At 42.2% G+C, this 19,475-nt stretch overlaps 1 protein-coding gene across 1 annotated transcript in view; it reads left to right on the top strand.

Annotated features, from left to right (window-relative positions):
- The window catches only part of myo3a (myosin IIIA), a 94,008-nt gene that overhangs the window by 6,223 nt on the left and 68,310 nt on the right, over nt 1-19,475 (top strand). Inside the window, exons 3-5 of the mRNA XM_041880303.1 lie at nt 4,654-4,788; nt 14,789-14,893; nt 15,032-15,131. Coding sequence (XP_041736237.1) covers nt 4,654-4,788; nt 14,789-14,893; nt 15,032-15,131 — 340 coding nt within the window. The remainder of the gene's footprint in view (nt 1-4,653; nt 4,789-14,788; nt 14,894-15,031; nt 15,132-19,475) is intronic.

The raw sequence follows: 19,475 nt of genomic DNA, 5'->3' as shown, positions 1-19,475 counted from the left end.
TAGCTAGCTAGCGGTTAGCAATTAGCATGCAACCGTTATATACAAATTTCATAAAAAGTTACATTCTAAAATACATATAATTAGCGTGGTTCATATGTACACATGTAAATACACTCAATATGAGCCCTTGTTTGTAAAAATATATATATATACAGTGGGGAGAACAAGTATTTGATACACTGCCGATTTTGCAGGTTTTCCTACTTACAAAGCATGTAGAGATCTGTAATTTTTATCATAGGTACACTTCAACTGTGAGAGACGGAATCTAAAACAAAAATCCAGAAAATCACATTGTATGATTTTTAAGTAATTAATTTGCATTTTATTGCATGACATAAGTATTTGATACATCAGAAAAGCAGAACTTAATATTTGGTACAGAAACCTTTGTTTGCAATTACAGAGATCATACGTTTCCTGTAGGTCTTGACCAGGTTTGCACACACTGCAGCAGGGATTTTGGCCCACTCCTTCATACAGACCTTCTCCAGATCCTTCAGGTTTCGGGGCTGTCGCTGGGCAATACGGACTTTCAGCTCCCTCCAAAGATTTTCTATTGGGTTCAGGTCTGGAGACTGGCTAGGCCACTCCAGGACCTTGAGATGCTTCTTACGGAGCCACTCCTTCGTTGCCCTGGCTGTGTGTTTCGGGTCGTTGTCATGCTGGAAGACCAAGCCACGACCCATCTTCAATGCTCTTACTGAGGGAAGGAGGTTGTTGGCCAAGATCTCGCGATACATGGCCCCATCCATCCTCCCCTCAATATGGTGCAGTCGTCCTGTCCCCTTTGCAGAAAAGCATACCCAAAGAATGATGTTTCCACCTCCATGCTTCATGGTTGGGATGGTGTTCTTGGGGTTGTACTCATCCTTCTTCTTCCTCCAAACACGGCGAGTGGAGTTTAGACCAAAAAGCTCTATTTTTGTCTCATCCGATCACCTGACCTTCTCCCATTCCTCCTCTTGATTATCCAGATGGTCATTGGCAAACTTCAGACGGGCCTGGACATGCGCTGGCTTGAGCAGGGGGACCTTGCGTGCGCTGCAGGATTTTAATCCATGATGGCGTAGTGTGTTACTAATGGTTTTCTTTGAGACTGTGGTCCCAGCTCTCTTCAGGTCATTGACCAGGTCCTGCCGTGTAGTTTTCCTCTGTAGCTCAATTGGTAGAGCATGGCGCTTGTAATGCCAGGGTAGTGGGTTCGATCCCCGGGACCACCCATATGTAAAAATGTATGCACATGAATGTAAGTCGCTTTGGATAAAAGCGTCTGCTAAATGGCTTATTATTATTATTATAGTTCTGGGCTGATCCCTCACCTTCCTCATGATCATTGATGCCCCACAAGGTGAGATCTTGCATGGAGCCCCAGACCGAGGGTGATTGACCGTCATCTTGAACTTCTTCCATTTTCTAATAATTGCGCCAACAGTTGTTCCCTTCTCACCAAGCTGCTTGCCTATTGTCCTGTAGCCCATCCCAGCCTTGTGCAGGTCTACAATTTTATCCCTGATGTCCTTACACAGCTCTCTGGTCTTGGCCATTGTGGAGAGGTTGGAGTCTGTTTGATTGAGTGTGTGGACAGGTGTCTTTTATACAGGTAACAAGTTCATACAGGTACAGTTAACACAGGTAATGAGTGGAGAACAGGAGGGCTTCTCTGTAGCTCAATTGGTAGAGCATGGCGCTTGTAATGCCAGGGTAGTGGGTTCGATCCCCGGGACCACCCATACGTAAAAATGTATGCACACATGACTGTAAGTCGCTTTGGATAAAAGCGTCTGCTAAATGGCATATTATTATTAAAGAAAAACTAACAGGTCCGTGAGAGCCGGAATTCTTACTGGTTGGTAGGTGATCAAATACGTATGTCATGCAATAAAATGCAAATTAATTACTTAAAAATCATACAATGTGATTTTCTGGATTTTTGTTTTAGATTCCGTCTCTCAAAGTTGAAGTGTATCTATGATAAAAATTACAGACCTCTACATGCTTTGTGAGTAGGAAAACCTGCAAAATCGGCAGTGTATCAAATACTTGTTCTCCCCACTATCTAAGAGCCAAAACATTTATAACGGAAATAAAAAATCCTCAGAAACGCCATCTTGTTCTCATTGACTTGCATACAAAAGTAGACTAGCTAGCTAGCTTCTTAGCTTGGCTACACTCATGAAAATCGGAAAATCGCACTTGTTTTTCACTCGGTCAAAACAATTAAATTATACATCAAAAAGACCAGAAAACTCAACACAGTTTAGTTAAACAGGTAATCTCTAGATTTAGAAAATGTATCCATGCGTACAAACTTGAAAACAGGATAAAAAGCGCTAGATATGGAGAGCTAGCTTCGCTGTTCTTTTCACTGGACTTCTTCCAATGGTCACGTACCAACGTACGAATAAGAAACACTACAAATGCCTCTCCCTTGTGGTAGCGCATAGTATACATGTACTGCATATCAATGCAACACCATGGAGGACTACAATAAAAATGGAGTGGATGGCTCAGGAATAAGAAATCATACTTTTTTACGCACTTGAATTGTTATACTCAGGTAGGAAACATTGCTACTGCAATATGTTAACACTACCTTTTCACATGTGAGGAGAATAACATTATTTCACCCCCATATGTGAACTTGCAATTCCACATGTGAAACTTCGATTTTCACATGTGAATTTTTTTCAGATGTGAACTTGCAATTCCAGATGTGAAAGTGAGATTTTCATATTAAGAGTTTTCTTACATTTGAAACTGCAAATGTGATTTTCACATGTGATTGTTTTTCACGTGAACATGCAATTTCACATGTGAAACTGCAATTCACGTGAGGTGAAAACATGTTATTCTCCTCACATGAGAAAAGGTGGTGTTAACATGTGAACTCTAAATTTAATACATGTGAAAATATGGTTTCATGTGAAATTTAAGCTCAACATGTGAAAACAGACATTTCAAATGTGAAAATGCAATTGTCTTGTTTTTTTTGTAAGGGCCGGGTCTATCTCACTGGCTTCTGCTCTCCTCTGAGGCTCCGTCTTCTCTTTGGTCACACTCCATCTTTTCTCTCTTTCTTTATTTCCTATTCTCTATCATTTTACATTTTAGTCATTTAGCAGATGCTCTTATCCAGAGCAACTTACAGTTAGTGAATACATATTTTTTTATACTGGCCCCCTGTGGGAATCGAACCCACAACCCTGGCGTTGCAAACGCCATGTTCTATCAACTGAGCTACATCCCTGCCAGCCATTCCCTCCCCTACCCTGGACGACGCTGGGTCAATTGTGCGCCGCCCATGAGTCTCCCGGTCGCGGCCGGCTGCGACAGAGCCTGGATTCGAACCAGGATCTCTAGTGGCACAGTTAGCACTGCGATGCAGCGCCTTAGACCACTGCGCCACTCAGGAGACTATGTCTCTCTCTCTCGGTCAGTCTTCTGTCTCCACTGCAGACTTCCCCAACCTCCTCATTAAAATTGTTATTTCTCTTTCTTTCTCTTTATCAATTTATATATTTTATCTATCTCCATCTCTCTCTCTCTGTAAAGCTTAATATCAGCCTCCCTTTATTTTGTTAACAACACAAAGTCTGGCTCTCGGGTCTCGGCACACACTGCAATTTTTATTCACTAAGCATCATCTGTAGATTCACCTAGAATGTCCTTTCAAGGCCCTACAATTACATGAAAGAGGGAAATGTTTCATTGTCCATTCACAAAACATATTTTTTATTACTGATCTAGAGAAAAAACACGTTTGAAATTAACGTGGTTGCAATGGCTATAAAATTGAACTAACATTTTCTTCCTCTCACTCGGTTTTGAGAAATGAAATCTGGTGAGATGCTGAAAAATATGACACAAACAGCACATTGCTATGTTGAGATGAAAGAACAAAATATCAACTACAATAGCTACTTGACTGTAATAGGTTTTTATTATTGGCCCTGGAGCTCAGTAAGCACTTGACTTTAAACATGAAGTGTTTACAATTCCTAACAATGGTTTCTTTCAAAAGAAGATACTCAAAGCTATACGTGGACAAGGTTTAATTAGATTATGCAACTCTTGTTTTGTTCATTCGCTTTTCCAGGTAAAATAGAAAATGGCACTATTAAGTGAAAGCGTAATGAACAGTTATTTTTATCCATTAAATTCTAGCATCATCTTAATAACTGTCTCATTAGTCTGTAGAGAGTTTGTTACTGTTTTTCATTATCGAAGAATAATTATCTATAGACCGTTCTCTGAGAGGAGCATCATTTTAATCAATCGGTTGATTGGTTCCTGCAGAGAACACCTGCATGCAGTCACATTGGAATCTCAAGTTGGTTGCTAACATTGACCCCCACACACAGTACATGTACAATATCACTCATTAAAAATGATCTGATTCGTAAGCATTGAGATTACACTTTAGTAACCACTCCCCTTAAAGCTGTTGGCTCCGTTATGACTGTTTAATTCCTCTTTGTGATGCGAGCATGTATTGTGATTTGGCATATGATTCAATACAGAACATGACAAAACAATTTATCATCACATTTGGCTGCAGAACGCCAAATTGTTACAGATAGGTAATTGAGGATTCATGGCAAATCTTCTGTCATTTTAGAATGTTGACCCATGTTGGTTATTGTTTTCCAGGATATCGATGAGGAGATTGAAGCAGAATACAATATCCTCAAGGCTCTCTCTGACCACTCCAATGTGGTCAAATTCTTTGGGATGTACTACCAGAAGGATGTCAAAAACGGGGACCAGTTGTGGCTAGTTCTTGAGGTAAAGCCTACAATGTTTTTTGCTGTACATCAATGTGGACAGAATGGCTAACTATTTACATTGACATTTTAGTCATTTAGAAGACGCTCTTATCCAGAGCGTCTTACAGGAGCAATTAGGGTTAAGTGCCTTGGTCAATGACAGATTTTTTCAGCTAGTCGGCTCTATACGCAGTAGACAGCACAGTGGTGAAGGTGGGGACAAGGTATTATGTAACAGTATAAGCCCCAGCAGGAGGTCTGGACGTACAGCTTTCCCATAGAAGGCCATATGGGCTCTGGTATCATTGGCTCAACCTGTGCCGTGCTGAGAGAAGCAGAGGGGGGATTTATATTACCTGGTCCGTCTCCGTCTCCACGAATCAGCGTGGACTCCTGATTTAGCTCTTGTCTGGCTGAGCGCAGTCTATTTTGGGTGTCCAGGGGCTGTTGTCACAACTGCAAATATACGTTTAATACCCTTTTCATACTACCCTGCAAACGCCAACATATTGTCTGGCTCAGGTATTTTGTTTTCACATTGTCCTTTCCAGCACAGTTCAAGCAACTTATGGTGGATTCGTAACCAGTTTAGCTCAGCTCGGCTTAGTAGTGTTAAAAGGGTATAGGTGTCATGAATGCTGGCCGTCAAGGGCCACAGTATTTGCTGTTCTTCTCAAGTCAATGGTTTGAATGATCAATTAATACAGTTTATTGACCAGAGTTGTTGATTGAAAGGTATGGATGAAAACCAGAAAGCATAACTGCTCTGGAAGAACTGAGTTGGGGTTACCTTCTGTAGAAGCCCCATCATTGGAAGCCCATGTTCAATAATGGTGTGATTAAGACTCAACCTCAGGTAAAAGATTTAGCTGAGCAATGTGCGTTAAGATTATAGCAAGTATCCCCAGGTGACCCTTTTATACAATGCACATAAACATGAACATTAAAAGATCAACATGTATAAATATTGTTCAAACTTAAGCATTTGTTGTTACAGTTTAGTAGTGAGTTTTTAGGGGAATACAAAGGCACAATGTCAGCAGTCCAGTAAACTTGTCAATGTTACTTATTGTTCTACTGTAAGTACAGTGTAATGCCTCTATTAAAAAGGATTTCCTAATTTCAACATGTCAAGTCAAGCACAGTATTTGGCTGGCTCAAGAGGAAGAATAACTGCAGTGAAGTCGGAGACTTTTGCCTGGCTGCTTTTTATTCATACAATGAAAAACAACCTGATCCATCTGAACGTACTGACTGTGAATTTCATGACTCAATTTGAAAATGGTGGTATTTGAGAGAAAAATTCAAGGGGGCCTTGTTGTTGTTATGATTGAGAGAGGCAGTGTGGCTCGTAGCTCTGCATTCTTCATATTTAATTTCCCACAGAAGCCCTTTGAACAGCCCAAATACACGTGTAATGGAGGTCAACCTGCGTCTGAGGAAAGTGTTAGCGAGGTCTGACGCACCACTAGCTGAGCTTTGTGCTGTCTGAAAAACATTTTTACATTTTTGTCATTTAGCAGACGCTCTTATCCAGAGCGACTTACAGTTAGTGAATACATGTTTTTGTTATTATTTTTTTTATACTGGCCCCCCATGGGAATCGAACCCACAACCCTGGCGTTGCAAACGCCATGCTCTATCAACTGAGCTACATCCCTGCCGGCCATTCCCTCCCCTACCCTGGACGACTCTGGGCCAATTGTGCGCCGCCCATGAGTCTCCCGGTCGCGGCCGGCTGCGACAGAGCCTTAGACCACTGCGCCACTCAGGAGCTGTGAAGATCGAGAGAGATTGTTTCAAATATAATATGAATGGCTGGTAATAATGGTCAGCTTGCCCAAGAGGCTCTGGTGGGAAAGCTCACAGCGCCAAAAGTCACACCTGCTGTCTGTGTTAGATGTTCAGATTCCAGTTGTGTGTTTGTTTGTGTGTAATAGCATAATATCTTTGTATGTAGGCATAGGTGTAGGATATGTTACCAAACAGTGTTTGCCAGTGTAAGTGTGTGTGTGTGCGTGTTTGAGTTCTGTGAGTGTGAATGTGAATGTGCACGTGATTGTGTGTGCACGTTTGTGTTTGTGTGTACCCAGCATTTGTTTGTGAGCCCCTATCACAGAATGCAGGACAAGCAACCTCTCTGCTGTGCCTCAGGGAAGGTTATTTAACTTAACTGATGTTGTCCTCCATGCCACTGTCTTCTGTGTGATGCTTTAGACTGTTTCCATTACCCGTAGCCTCTTTTACAAGTCTGTAATCTAAGGTAAAGTAGCCAAGCTTGAACAAAGCTCACACATTTCTGTTATCCATGCTCAGAGGGCTTGAACATTATCATCTATCCCCTCTCTGTGTAATGCTAGCCCAGTAGATCGTTTTCACATTGCCAGTTTATGTTTCTGCCTGGCTCTCCTCAGTTTCCTTCTCGGTGGAAGGGTCGTTTAATCACCTGTCTGACTTTAGATGTCAGGCTCCTCTCTGAATGAAAGTCGTACTTCAATCCAATAATGTTACCAGCAGGAGGACAGGGGTTTTCTGTTAGCATAATCAGCATATGCATACTCTGAATACAATGTTACCACAACATTCAGACTTTCAAAGCATACCAATCAAGGACCGCAGTCTTAGTTTGAATAAATCCTATTCTGTCACAAGGCCAGTGTTGATATGTACCAATTGTGCCTTTGTTTTAAGTCCTCGCTAGGGCTCCCTGAGGTATTTCAGTGGAACACAATTACCACGAGTTAGAAAAGCAAAGCCAGTGTTTGGGGGAGTTCAGCCAGCTTTGCTACTTTGTTTGCTCTATCTCCACTGTGTTTTGCATATCTGTATGCAAACTCTTTCCACACGCAAAAACCTCAAGCCAGCAGCCCAAATCTGACGGACTAATCCACAGGGCTGAAATCACTGCCTGACAGTCGCGTTACTGGACATAGTGTGTATGTGTGTGTGTTTGTGTGTGTGCATGCCTGCGTGTCTGTGTATGTGTGTGTGTGTGTGTGCGTGCATCTGTGTGTGTACGAGTGTTTGTATGAGAGTGTGTGTATACAAAGGGAAAGGGGAAGATACAAAGGGGTGAGGATGGGTGATAGAGGATGCAATCACCATGGTTACGGTCCTTCCTTCTGAACTGCAATTTTCCATGTTTCATTGTGGATCAGAGGATCCCCTCTCCTCACGCCACACTGCTCATTATGACGACGATCTGCACAAATTGCATCCTTCACTTTGTTGCTTCCTCATTGGGCTCTGCACTGGTGCTTATAACTCAGTCTCTCTAGTGGACTCCTTTATGATAGATAGCGGATGTTGGGAGATGAGGGAGCTTTCATCTCTTGCTCCCAATCTGAGTCCATTGAAGGTCTGACACCTCAACCCTATCAAAACTTCAAAGATACCAATAAAGGAACCAATTTGATTCTCTAATTGGGAATATTGTCGACCTAAATGGTATACCTTGATATTTTTGGTTCTCATGGTTGAATGGTAAACCCAAGGAACTGTGCTATTGATTCTCAAGATAATATTCCACATTGCTTTTTAAATTTACTTGGTACTTTATGATGAAAAAGCCATGACCTAACATAATTAGGAGTTTAGTTAGGAGAAACTTTAATTCAACTTCAATGGCCTCCTATCTTTGAAAACACACAGCAGTGTTTCAGTCCCTTATTATACATTAAGCAAACAACCTCTATAACGTCAGCCTAATGTTACATTTTGTATTATTATCTTTGTGGTACTAATAGCTTTTCCAGCATCGTATTAGTCATAAATTGATATTGCAGTCTATTCTGTGCCCATGTTGTATTTATGATTTTTATTCTAATCAGTGGACATTAGTCTTCTCCTCACTAACAGCACATAAAACATTGTTAATTAAGTGATACTGCCTGAGAAGCCGGTGTTTGGAGGATATTTTGGCACAGGTGTTGTTAGGCCCGAGACAAAGTCAAGGCATTATCACTTTTATACAATGTGTTACCAACATATTCAAATAATGATTGACATATTTTCATTAAAAACTTTATTTAGATTAATTTATTCATACTATTTAATCCTTCCATGAGATATAGTCCTGACACAAATCTTGGGTTGCTACTCAAGCCGGCTGGTCATTCATTCTATCGGTTATGTTGCAAGTGACGAGACCCAGTCGTGAAGTATTTTTGTTCTCAATCTATGGACCTTCGTTATAAATGTTCCATTGCCATGATGGCTAGCAACATTCTTATCCCTTGCTTGCTACCTAGCCAACTTTGGCTAACACAGTCACATCAAACAGTGGTGCCAGAATAACAGCAAAGTAGCTACATTTGTGTTTGTTCAAGCTGTTTTCTAGTGACATTAATTTAGATACATCCATAACAATGATGTGCGATTTTGCCTGGCATAGAACATTTGCTCTCTCGCCAGGACACTATTCAGAGGAGCTAGCCAACTACACAGCTAACACAATCACTTCAATCTGAAGCTGGAATGACAGCAAACTAGCTGCATGTGTGCAGGGCTAGCTATACCTATGCCTGACTACTACTGTTTCCCCTCACTGAGTTGCTACAGTATGTCGAGGTTCCTATTCCTCACAGAGATACGGTGCCTAATGCCACCCTGTCTTACACTTACAGTGTGTGCTTTTGGATGACATGAGTAAAGGTAAGCCGGTGTAAAAATACTTGTAGCCATGTCATTCAGTATCAAAGCTCAAAGGATAACCTCTGAGCTGATAACACCAGAGTTAAACTGTAACGCAAACCCTTATGTAGGTAAGCTAGTGTCATCATCACAGTGTTACGCCAGTTGTCGTCAGCTTTGTTGACATTGTTACGTCATGAATCGGAATGGGATCTGTAAATGAATAGGTCTGGCTACATATTGTATAGATTTATTTTCAAACCAATGAAAATGAGCCAAAACAACGAAACTATTACCGTTAAGCACGTTGGCATGATAAGTATTGCAGCACACTGCAACCATTCATTCTATGACCACCATCCCACCATAATGATGAAGGATCATTGCAGCGATGGCATGTTTAATGCAGATAAACTAACAGGGGGGAGACTGCGTTCATTATACACCAGGAGGCATAAATATTGAGACAGCGATCCCTATGATAGGGCTAGATAATTATTCCGTCGGTGAAATGAGCTGAGAAGATGGATCCGTAGTCTGACGTTTAAATAGCCCGGTACTCTGCTTTTTTACTCACATATATCAATCATGGTGTGCTGCTGCTTCAAACCCTGGACCACTCTGCCCCTGTGTACCCAATACCTTCATTTTAACAGCAATCCAGTGCTCTGTTCTACGCTTTAAGTTGTGAAATCATTTCATATAAGGTGTTAATAGCATGCATCTAATCATGTTTTATTTTATTTTTTAAACACACTATTTGTCTTCCAGCTCTGTTGTCTTCAAGCCTCCATTTTACTCCCTTAAAAACACTGTCCTTGTTCTCCCCGACTCCAAGTTGTCTCCAACCCTGGCCGTCATTAATGAACAATGAGGTTTATAATGGCTTTGTTTGTTAGGGCTTTTCATTAAACACAGTCAGAAATCAGAGACCTTGGCCAGAGAACGTTTATCCCAGGAGAGGACCAAACACGCACACCATGCACTCACTCACTCACACACACACATACACACACAACGATAAAGCTTCCTTTTTGTCACAAGTTTAAAGCTAACAAACGAAAACATGAGATATGTACATGTTGGAAAAAAAACTTGCGTAGCTGTTCTTACAAGAAATCTTTGTGTCATTTTATGGAGACGTGTTTTGCTGCTCACATCTCTTTGTGCTGCAGTAAACAGAGATCTACACCATTATACTGATCAATATAACTAGCTGCACCTAGAGGAAACATCTCCAAGCTTAAAATGGAATGCCCAATCAAAAGGGGTGGGTATGGGGGGGCATACATATTTGTCTCATCATCATCATCATCATCTTTTTTTTTTCTTCTTTTTTTTTTTATGGTCTTTGATACATTAAATTAATTTACATGACAAAAGCAGCACCTGATCTGTATTGGATCATATCCTGTTCTGTTTCGGGCTTACTGGCCAAACCTTTGAGCTGACAAAGAAGAACTATGGTGATTCACAATATGCATTTCTTTTGAAGCTGTCTTGTTGCATTATGGTAATTGGTTAAGGTCCACATATCCTATAGGCGGGATCATCATGTGATGACTCACAGTACCCAGTGACAGCTCTTAGCTAATGATTGACAGGACCCAGTATACCAATGATGATGACCCAGTATGGAGCTCAGAAAGCCTCACATCCCTACCACTAGTTAGCTATCGTCAATGGGTTTCCACTAGTTACCACAGCCACAAAGTCAAAATGGCTTTTAAGGTTAGAGTTAGGCATAAGGTTAGCAGTGTGGTTAAGGTTAGGGTTAAGGTTAGGTTTAGAATCCGATTTTAAGAAGATAAATTGTAGAAATAGTTGGGGTTTATGACTTTGTGTTTGTGGTGACTAGTTAGTGTATTTCATACCATCCCTCCATTTTTATTGTGGGTATAAATAGCAGGCTAAGACTTTTAAAGCCAACAGCTAGTCTCTTAGAAGGTAGAGGGATGGAGCCGGTGATGGCAGCTAGCAGTATTAGCCCCTAAGTCTCAAGTCATTTCCATCCAACATGTGAGGAGTTATGTTGATGTCTTGTCCAAAGCTGACTGTAATAATGTGCCCACAGTCTCTCAGGGGCGATAACCGTGAGGTTTCAAAATGAAGCCAATATCTGACATTAAAGTGTATGTTCTTCATGTAGGCTTGTCTGAATTCTGGGGATATTTGACCCATGTTGACAGAAGGTCTGACAGAGCTAGTTCTATCTGATTTGATGGGTTCTGGTTTAGGGCCAAATGTGAGTATTGATGGAATGAACTATTCCTGGATGTGTACCTGTAACAGTAGTTGGCAACATGACTTGAAGTGACTCAAATGCAAGAACGTAATAAGCTAATATGCTAAATCTAGGTAATCCCAAATAAAACACAATGTAACAAAGTGTTAAATTTAACACATCGTCTTCAGTCAGCCAGCGGGTGCGACTGCCTCTTTCAACATGTCCAAAATAATTAATGTTAGCGTTAAATGCGGGACTCTAGAAGACCAAACAGTGCGGCTGGGAGAGAGAGCGCTAATGTTTCGCTTGGCTAATGCTATGGCACTGGAGCCTAGCTAGCTCATTAAAATGGATCGGTCTGCCTTGCCCTGTGTAATTTAATGATGACAGGTGATCTCGGCAGTGATGTGGACTCTGACGTCAGGCTCAGCCGACTCTCTGAGACACTCCTGTCGGCAGAGGCTTCTGATACTCTCTGCTTGACTGCAGTCTGTCTGCAAAGGCTGATAGGAAATAGCCGAGGCTTGCAGGAAGTGAAGTGAAGTCTTACTGTTACAGTTTCTGGAATACTGGGGTTTTGACTGAGTGTCTATTTAACAATGTTTTTCCATATCATCAGGACAGACAGACAGAGACAACATACCACGGTTTAGTCCTTGCAAGGGCAAAGCAGTTGGCCCATGTTCAGCCCTCTAGGGGTCTGTGTGAAGCTCTCACATCTTTTACATTTTAGTCATTTAGCAGACGCTCTTATCCAGAGCGACTTACAGTTAGTGAGTGCATACATTTTCATACTGCCCCCCGTGGGAAACGAACCCAGAACCCTGGCGTTGCAAGTGCCATGCTCTACCAACTGAGCTACAGGGGACGCTTGACATCCATCTGACTTCCCTAACACTACACAACCTGGCTGCCACATATCTTGTCTGCCGTCATCACACGTCATGACGTCCATATCTAAGTGTTGAAGGAAACATAAGAAAATAGGAGAATTTAAGCACATCAAATCAACAGTATTTCCATCTACAGGTTTTTGGCTAAAATGTCCAGGTACAGTTCATGATGTCATTGACCTTAACAAGGGCCCCATGACCAGTGGAAGCAAAATAGCCCTGTATCATCAAAGATCCACCACCATATTTTACAGTAGGTATGGGGTTCTTTTCTATATTATGCATCCTTCTTTTGATGACAAATGTTTTGGGGCTCTTTGGCCATGCATACCAGTGGTTGAAAACCAATAATTTTTTGTTAAGCAAATATTTTTCTCTGAGTAATTTTATTTTTAGAAAGTAATATAATTTTCTAATGTAATTTTAGAGCATACAATATACGTCAGTATTTGTATTATTTATTTTATACCGTTTTTTTTGTTGCTCATCTTTATTAAGGGTGCCAATAACTACGGTCATGACTGTATATTCCAACCATTTCCTTTCTCCCATTTAAAAAGTGCACACTGTGTATTGTAAATTGTAGGCTAAGTGGAACAGGCAATTTACAACTCCCTGTGGTTAGCTCAATTAATGCATGTAACTGGCAGAGAAACATGAGGGCAGAAACACACTGCACAATGGCTTTGGGCCATGTGGGCAGAATGGTAATGAGATCACAAAATGGCTCCGTCTTTTTGGGAACTCATTACAAAGTCACAAACAGAGAAGCTATCTATAAAAACATGGTTGTGTTACTGCAATTTTCCCCGATCCATTTGCCATCCTCATATATTTTGGAAATTGAGTATTGAAAAAAATGTTTTGCTTGCATATCCGTGATGTGTGAATGATCATGGAAACAAATATCACTAAAACTGTATAAACTCTCTATAACTTGTTACAATTCCATCATAGTAGATGAAATCCCTCTTATGACATGATTACATTGACGATTACATTTTGTGTTTTGTGACTCACTCTGAGAATGATTGTGAAACATTTTTAGGTTGTCCTCCACAGGAGGGTGCTTCTAATTCTCCGTAACCACTGAGTGTTCTTCCCTCATTATCCTTTCAATTCACAAGTGAGACAGAGATGTCTCTGATTATAGGAGTATAAGTGTTCTACGCATAATTAGACAAATAGAAATGTCCCTTTCAGAATGCAAAATGCTTTTATGCATGCAATTCCTCATGAAAATGCAGGCAAAACAAGTGCCATTCATGAGAGTGCATAGACAAAATATTTATTGCTTGATTCAAGCTTCCCGCAGATGCAGATGAGATGTCTTTGTATCATTCTAGAAAGTACTTAGACACAGCTACTTAGATTGTCATGTTATGTGGCACTCTGTTTCCTCCACATCTCAGTAGACACTCAAGGGCGTTTTCTCTTTATCTGGAGGTCAGTTGACAACGGCCCAAAATAATGGGGTATTATTGTTGCCTTGGCAACACATAGGGCAATTTTCTGTGATTTTCAGGCAGGCATTGACATTGATAATAGAGCCACATCTCACTTTATGGAGATAGATTATACTACACACACTGTAACATAGCAACCTTATGTAATATGCAGAAAGTTACAGTTCTTCATACAAGAGAGATTTGTTGTGTAATCAAGCTTAGGTTTAATTATTTTTTTTGTAGTGTAAAATGGGTTCTGATTATTTGGTAATCAAAACAAATCAAATGACTCAAGTTTGTTTTCCCTTGAAATGCTGCTCAGTAAAGCTGTCTGCCAAATGTATACTTTCAAACACTTTCCATGGGTTTTCGTCTTGACAGAAATAGTCTCCAAAGTAGGCGGAGGTGCTCGATTCGAGGACCTCGATTCGCACATCTTTAATAATTACAGTTTAGTCATCACAAAGCCGATTATACCCCTCTTAGGAGAATCTGCATTTTTTCTATAGGCACGATTCCTACCTCCCCCTAAGCTGTTTCGAAAAGATAAGCGTCGAGAGATTGAACAAAAGAATCAACTATCACTACCATGGTCTTCAGAGCTTTGAAGATTCCCTCTGAAATCTTCATTGACACTGTCATTTCTTTATCCACTTTTATCAGAAGGGTGTTACACAATGCGAAGATACAGTATGCACATCTAGATGTGGCATATCTAGATTTATGCTCATTGTCTCAGCTTTGGCCAGAATATGCTGACTCACGCTACGGTTTAGCAAAGGAAAGTCATTGTCTTCTGTCTTTCTTATGTGCCTGTAGCTCTGCAATGGAGGTTCGGTGACAGACCTGGCCAAAGGCATGCTGAAGAGAGGAGACAGAATGGATGAGGCGATCATTGCCTACATCATACACGAGGCCCTCACGGTAAGAGTGCTCTTTGAATGGTGGATGGACTTGTGACAGAGAGCGAGAGAGAAGGACTGAAATGACTTTTCCCAATTATGAATTGAATGGCCCTCTTTCCAATGACTTACTATATTACTACTATCTCTACTGTTACAGGGTCTCCATCATCTGCACATCAACAAGACCATCCACCGGGATGTCAAAGGCAACAACATCCTACTGACCACACAAGGAGGGGTGAAGCTGGTGGACTTTGGTATGCTCTGTGATCTGTGTGTTTGTGTGTGTGTGTGCGTGTGCATTTGTGTGTGTCTGTGTCTGTATGGCTCAGTGTATTGTGTTAATTTGTCACTGGTCTATGTGTGCCTGTGTGTCTGTGATACTGCCGATGGATCAAATCCATTACCCCAAATTGTTTGCCACCTTAATTGGCTGACATTTATTTTCTTATCCAGGGTGGAATACATTTACCCGGTGGTGGGGAGGTGGTAGGTGGGTAGCACCAAATACATTTCCATTAGACGCAGCATCTCCTGCATTTGGCCTCACTGCAGAGGACACTGTTGTTATTCTCTCTGTGTTAGCAATGCAGCACTGATTTGTTTCGTGTTTTTCTTAACCAAATTAAGCTCCCTGTGCACTAGCCAGAGTCTGAATAACGTGAAATGATTCAGGCCATTTCCAGCAGTGACTCAGCAAAGCTCCTTTAGAGGCCTGAAAAGCAGCATGCCTCTTTCCATTACAGCTGAATCTCCTCTTTATTCAGCCTGTTAAGCGAGGCTTCTCTTAAAAGCATCAACCTGCGCATGTCGCTGCCTCGCTCTCTTCCTTCACTTAAACCAATGAGTAATATGTCTTGTGAATATTTGTTGGCTCCATAGAAATGTCACAAATAGCACACTTCGCCCATTTGCGCTCTTTGTTGCGGCTCCTCTGTTTAACACTTCCATTAACAAGGTATTTAGTTCTGGCTAGGCTCCACTTTAGCTATAAGCTACTCTCAAGTGACACTCTCATGACTCGCCGTGCTCGACCAAGCCCTCAGTAAGATGGCCGCCACCCCGGCTTCAGTCCGTATCAGCCCCAGTGCAGAGGCAATGTAAAGACGCTAATTACTTTGGGGGAATCTTGGGTAGCGGATAGATAACGGGGAAGCTTGGCATTCACAAGGGTAGGAAGAGGGGGAGGAGGAGGAGTGTGAACCCGGACATATGGAATGAGCAGATAGGAGGAGCAGACCCCACAGAGGGAAAGAGAGAGGGAGATAGTGATGACTCATGACCCCACAGATAGAAAGAGAGAGGGAGGTAGTGATGACTCATGACCCCACAGAGGGAAAGAGAGAGGGAGATAGTGATGACTCATGACCCCACAGAGAGAAAGAGAGAGGGAGGTAGTGATGACTCATGACCCCACAGAGAGAAAGAGAGAGGGAGGTAGTGATGACTCATGACCCCACAGAGAGAAAGAGAGAGGTAGGTAGTGATGACTCATGACCCCACAGAGAGAAAGAGAAAGGGAGATAGTGATGACTCATGACCCCGCAGAGAGAAAGAGATAGGGCGATAGTGATGACTCATGACCCCACAGAGGGAAAGAGAGAGGGAGATAGTGATGACTCATGACCCCACAGAGAAAAAGAGATAGGGCGATAGTGATGACTCATGACCCCACAGAGAGAAAGAGAGAGAGAGGTAGTGATGACTCATGACCCCACAGAGAGAAAGAGAGAGGGAGGTAGTGATAACTCATGACCCCACAGAGAGAAAGAGAGAGCGCGATAGTGATGACTCATGACCCCACAGAGAGAAAGAGATAGGGCGATAGTGATGACTCATGACCCCACAGAGAGAAAGAGAGAGGGAGGTAGTGATGACTCATGACCCCACAGAGAGAAAGAGAGAGGGAGCTAGTGATGACTCATGACCCCACAGAGAGAAAGAGAGAGGGAGATAGTGATAACTCATGACCCCACAGAGAGAAAGAGAGAGCGCGATAGTGATGACTCATGACCCCACAGAGAGAAAGAGATAGGGCGATAGTGATGACTCATGACCCCACAGAGAGAAAGAGAGAGGGAGGTAGTGATGACTCATGACCCCACAGAGAGAAAGAGAGAGGGAGCTAGTGATGACTCATGACCCCACAGAGAGAAAGAGAGAGGGAGATAGTGATGACTCATGACCCCACAGAGAGAAAGAGAGAGAGAGGTAGTGATGACTCATGACCCCACAGAGAGAAAGAGAGAGGGAGGTAGTGATGACTCATGACCCCACAGAGAGAAAGAGAGAGGGAGGTAGTGATGACTCATGACCCACAGAGGGAAAGAGAGAGGGAGATAGTGATGACTCATGACCCCACAGAGAGAAAGAGAGAGAGAGGTAGTGATGACTCATGACCCCACAGAGAGAAAGAGAGAGGGAGGTAGTGATGACTCATGACCCCACAGAGAGAAAGAGAGAGGTAGGTAGTGATGACTCATGACCCCACAGAGAGAAAGAGAAAGGGAGATAGTGATGACTCATGACCCCGCAGAGAGAAAGAGATAGGGCGATAGTGATGACCCATGACCCCACAGAGGGAAAGAGAGAGGGAGATAGTGATGACTCATGACCCCACAGAGAAAAAGAGATAGGGCGATAGTGATGACTCATGACCCCACAGAGAGAAAGAGAGAGAGAGGTAGTGATGACTCATGACCCCACAGAGAGAAAGAGAGAGGGAGGTAGTGATGACTCATGACCCCACAGAGAGAAAGAGAGAGCGCGATAGTGATGACTCATGACCCCACAGAGAGAAAGAGATAGGGCGATAGTGATGACTCATGACCCCACAGAGAGAAAGAGAGAGGGAGGTAGTGATGACTCATGACCCCACAGAGAGAAAGAGAGCGGGAGATAGTGATGACTCATGCTTCAAAGTTCCCCTGGCTCCATCAAAATCAGAGTCAGAAGAAAAGCATTGTCTGGTCAGGATAGTAAAGTCATGGTAGACTATAGAAAGGCTATGGCATTGTTAAAGAGAAGCTGTCATTTAGACACACAATGTGCTCCTTCCACTCTGTTGTTTAATATGTCACTCACCACATTCCGAGTGAATACTGTGTCTGAATTCAAATGAGGGCAGAATTCAATCAAACCTGCACTCCAGGAAACACACTGTACCCCTCCCTTTCAAATGACTCTTCTGTATGATCTGATTTAGGTTGGGACTCTGTAAGTCCACCATACAAATACTAGTGCTACACTCTACAATATTAATACAGAGTTAGGAGGTGACCCAGAAACAACTAGGAGTGTTTGAGGCTGTCTGAGTATCCCATGGTCAGATTCATTTGATCAAGCATCCTTTTATTTTGATAAGCACCCCATCAGAAATAAACATTTTTAGCAGACGCTCTTATCCAGAGCAACTTGCTCAAGGGCACATCGACAGATTTTTCACCTAGTCAGCTCGGGGATTCGAACAGTGACATTTTGATTGCTGACCAAACGCTCTTAACCACTAGGCTACTTGCCGCCTAAATATGTTTTGCTATGATAAAAAAAAAGAGGATTATCATAGGAACAGAGAAGAGTTTGTTATGTTTCTCCATTTAGCTTCAAATGTGCTGTCATTATAGTGAGAATCACCCAATCCTCCTCCATTGAATTAATGTAGTCTACTCTTGTTGGGGTTAGCGACCCATGTTATCTCACCCACGGTGAAAACTAAAAGACACTCAACTGCAAATTTATTCAAATAGGCTTTCATGCTGTGCAGGAAAAACTGTATTTCGTTTCTCTCCTGAATCCTGGTAACTGATTTTGATAAGAGAAAGGCCCCGTAGTCAGCTGGGAAATATAGAAATTGAGACGTGGAGCTACAGAGAGACAGACGGCCCAGAACTACAAAATAGGAAGACAGTGGTGGTATAGGGGGCCGGACATAGGTGGCTAGGAGAGAGGGTGTACAGAGCGAGAGAGAGAGAGAGAGAGAGAGAGAGAGAGAGAGGAAGAAAGAAGGGATACTTGCTCCACACATGTCTCCTGCGTCACACAGAGGATAATAGTTTTTCATGTGGGGGGTCGGCACGATCCTACGCTACACTAAGCAGCTGAAAAGATAAAACCCCTGCAGTGACTCATCACCACCCCGAGAAAAAATAAGCCCTGAAAAAGAGAAGAAAAAGATGGATGGAGGCCATCTTTTCAGTTTCTTAATGAATATGCTAATTGACAGTGTTATCTCTCTGATGATTATTAAGGGTGTCCTGCCAGGCCCTGCCTCTGGGTAATGTAGTAGAAACAGAATGGCCACGGGGACTTTTTATAGGGGCGTCTTTGTGCATACATGTGAGGGCCTCATAACCATTTCATCACACATAATGAAATTGTTAAATACTGGTTCATATGTGTGAACGTATGTGTGTTTGATTGTGTGTGTGTGTGTGTGTGTGTGTGTGTGTGTGTGTGTGTGTGTGTGTGTGTGTGTGTGTGTGTGTGTGTGTGTGTGTGTGTGTGTGTGTGTGTGTGTGTGTGTTGCTGCTTACTTGTGTGTAAGCAGGTAGCAGAACAGGTAAGAGCGTTGGGCCAGTAACCAAAAGGTTGCTGATTGAATC

Source organism: Coregonus clupeaformis, chromosome 7 (genome assembly GCF_020615455.1).
Source record: "Coregonus clupeaformis isolate EN_2021a chromosome 7, ASM2061545v1, whole genome shotgun sequence".
Taxonomy (NCBI): Eukaryota; Metazoa; Chordata; class Actinopteri; order Salmoniformes; family Salmonidae; genus Coregonus; species Coregonus clupeaformis.
The sequence above is the reverse complement of the archived record's forward strand: the minus strand, read 5'-3'. Positions and strand labels throughout refer to the sequence as shown.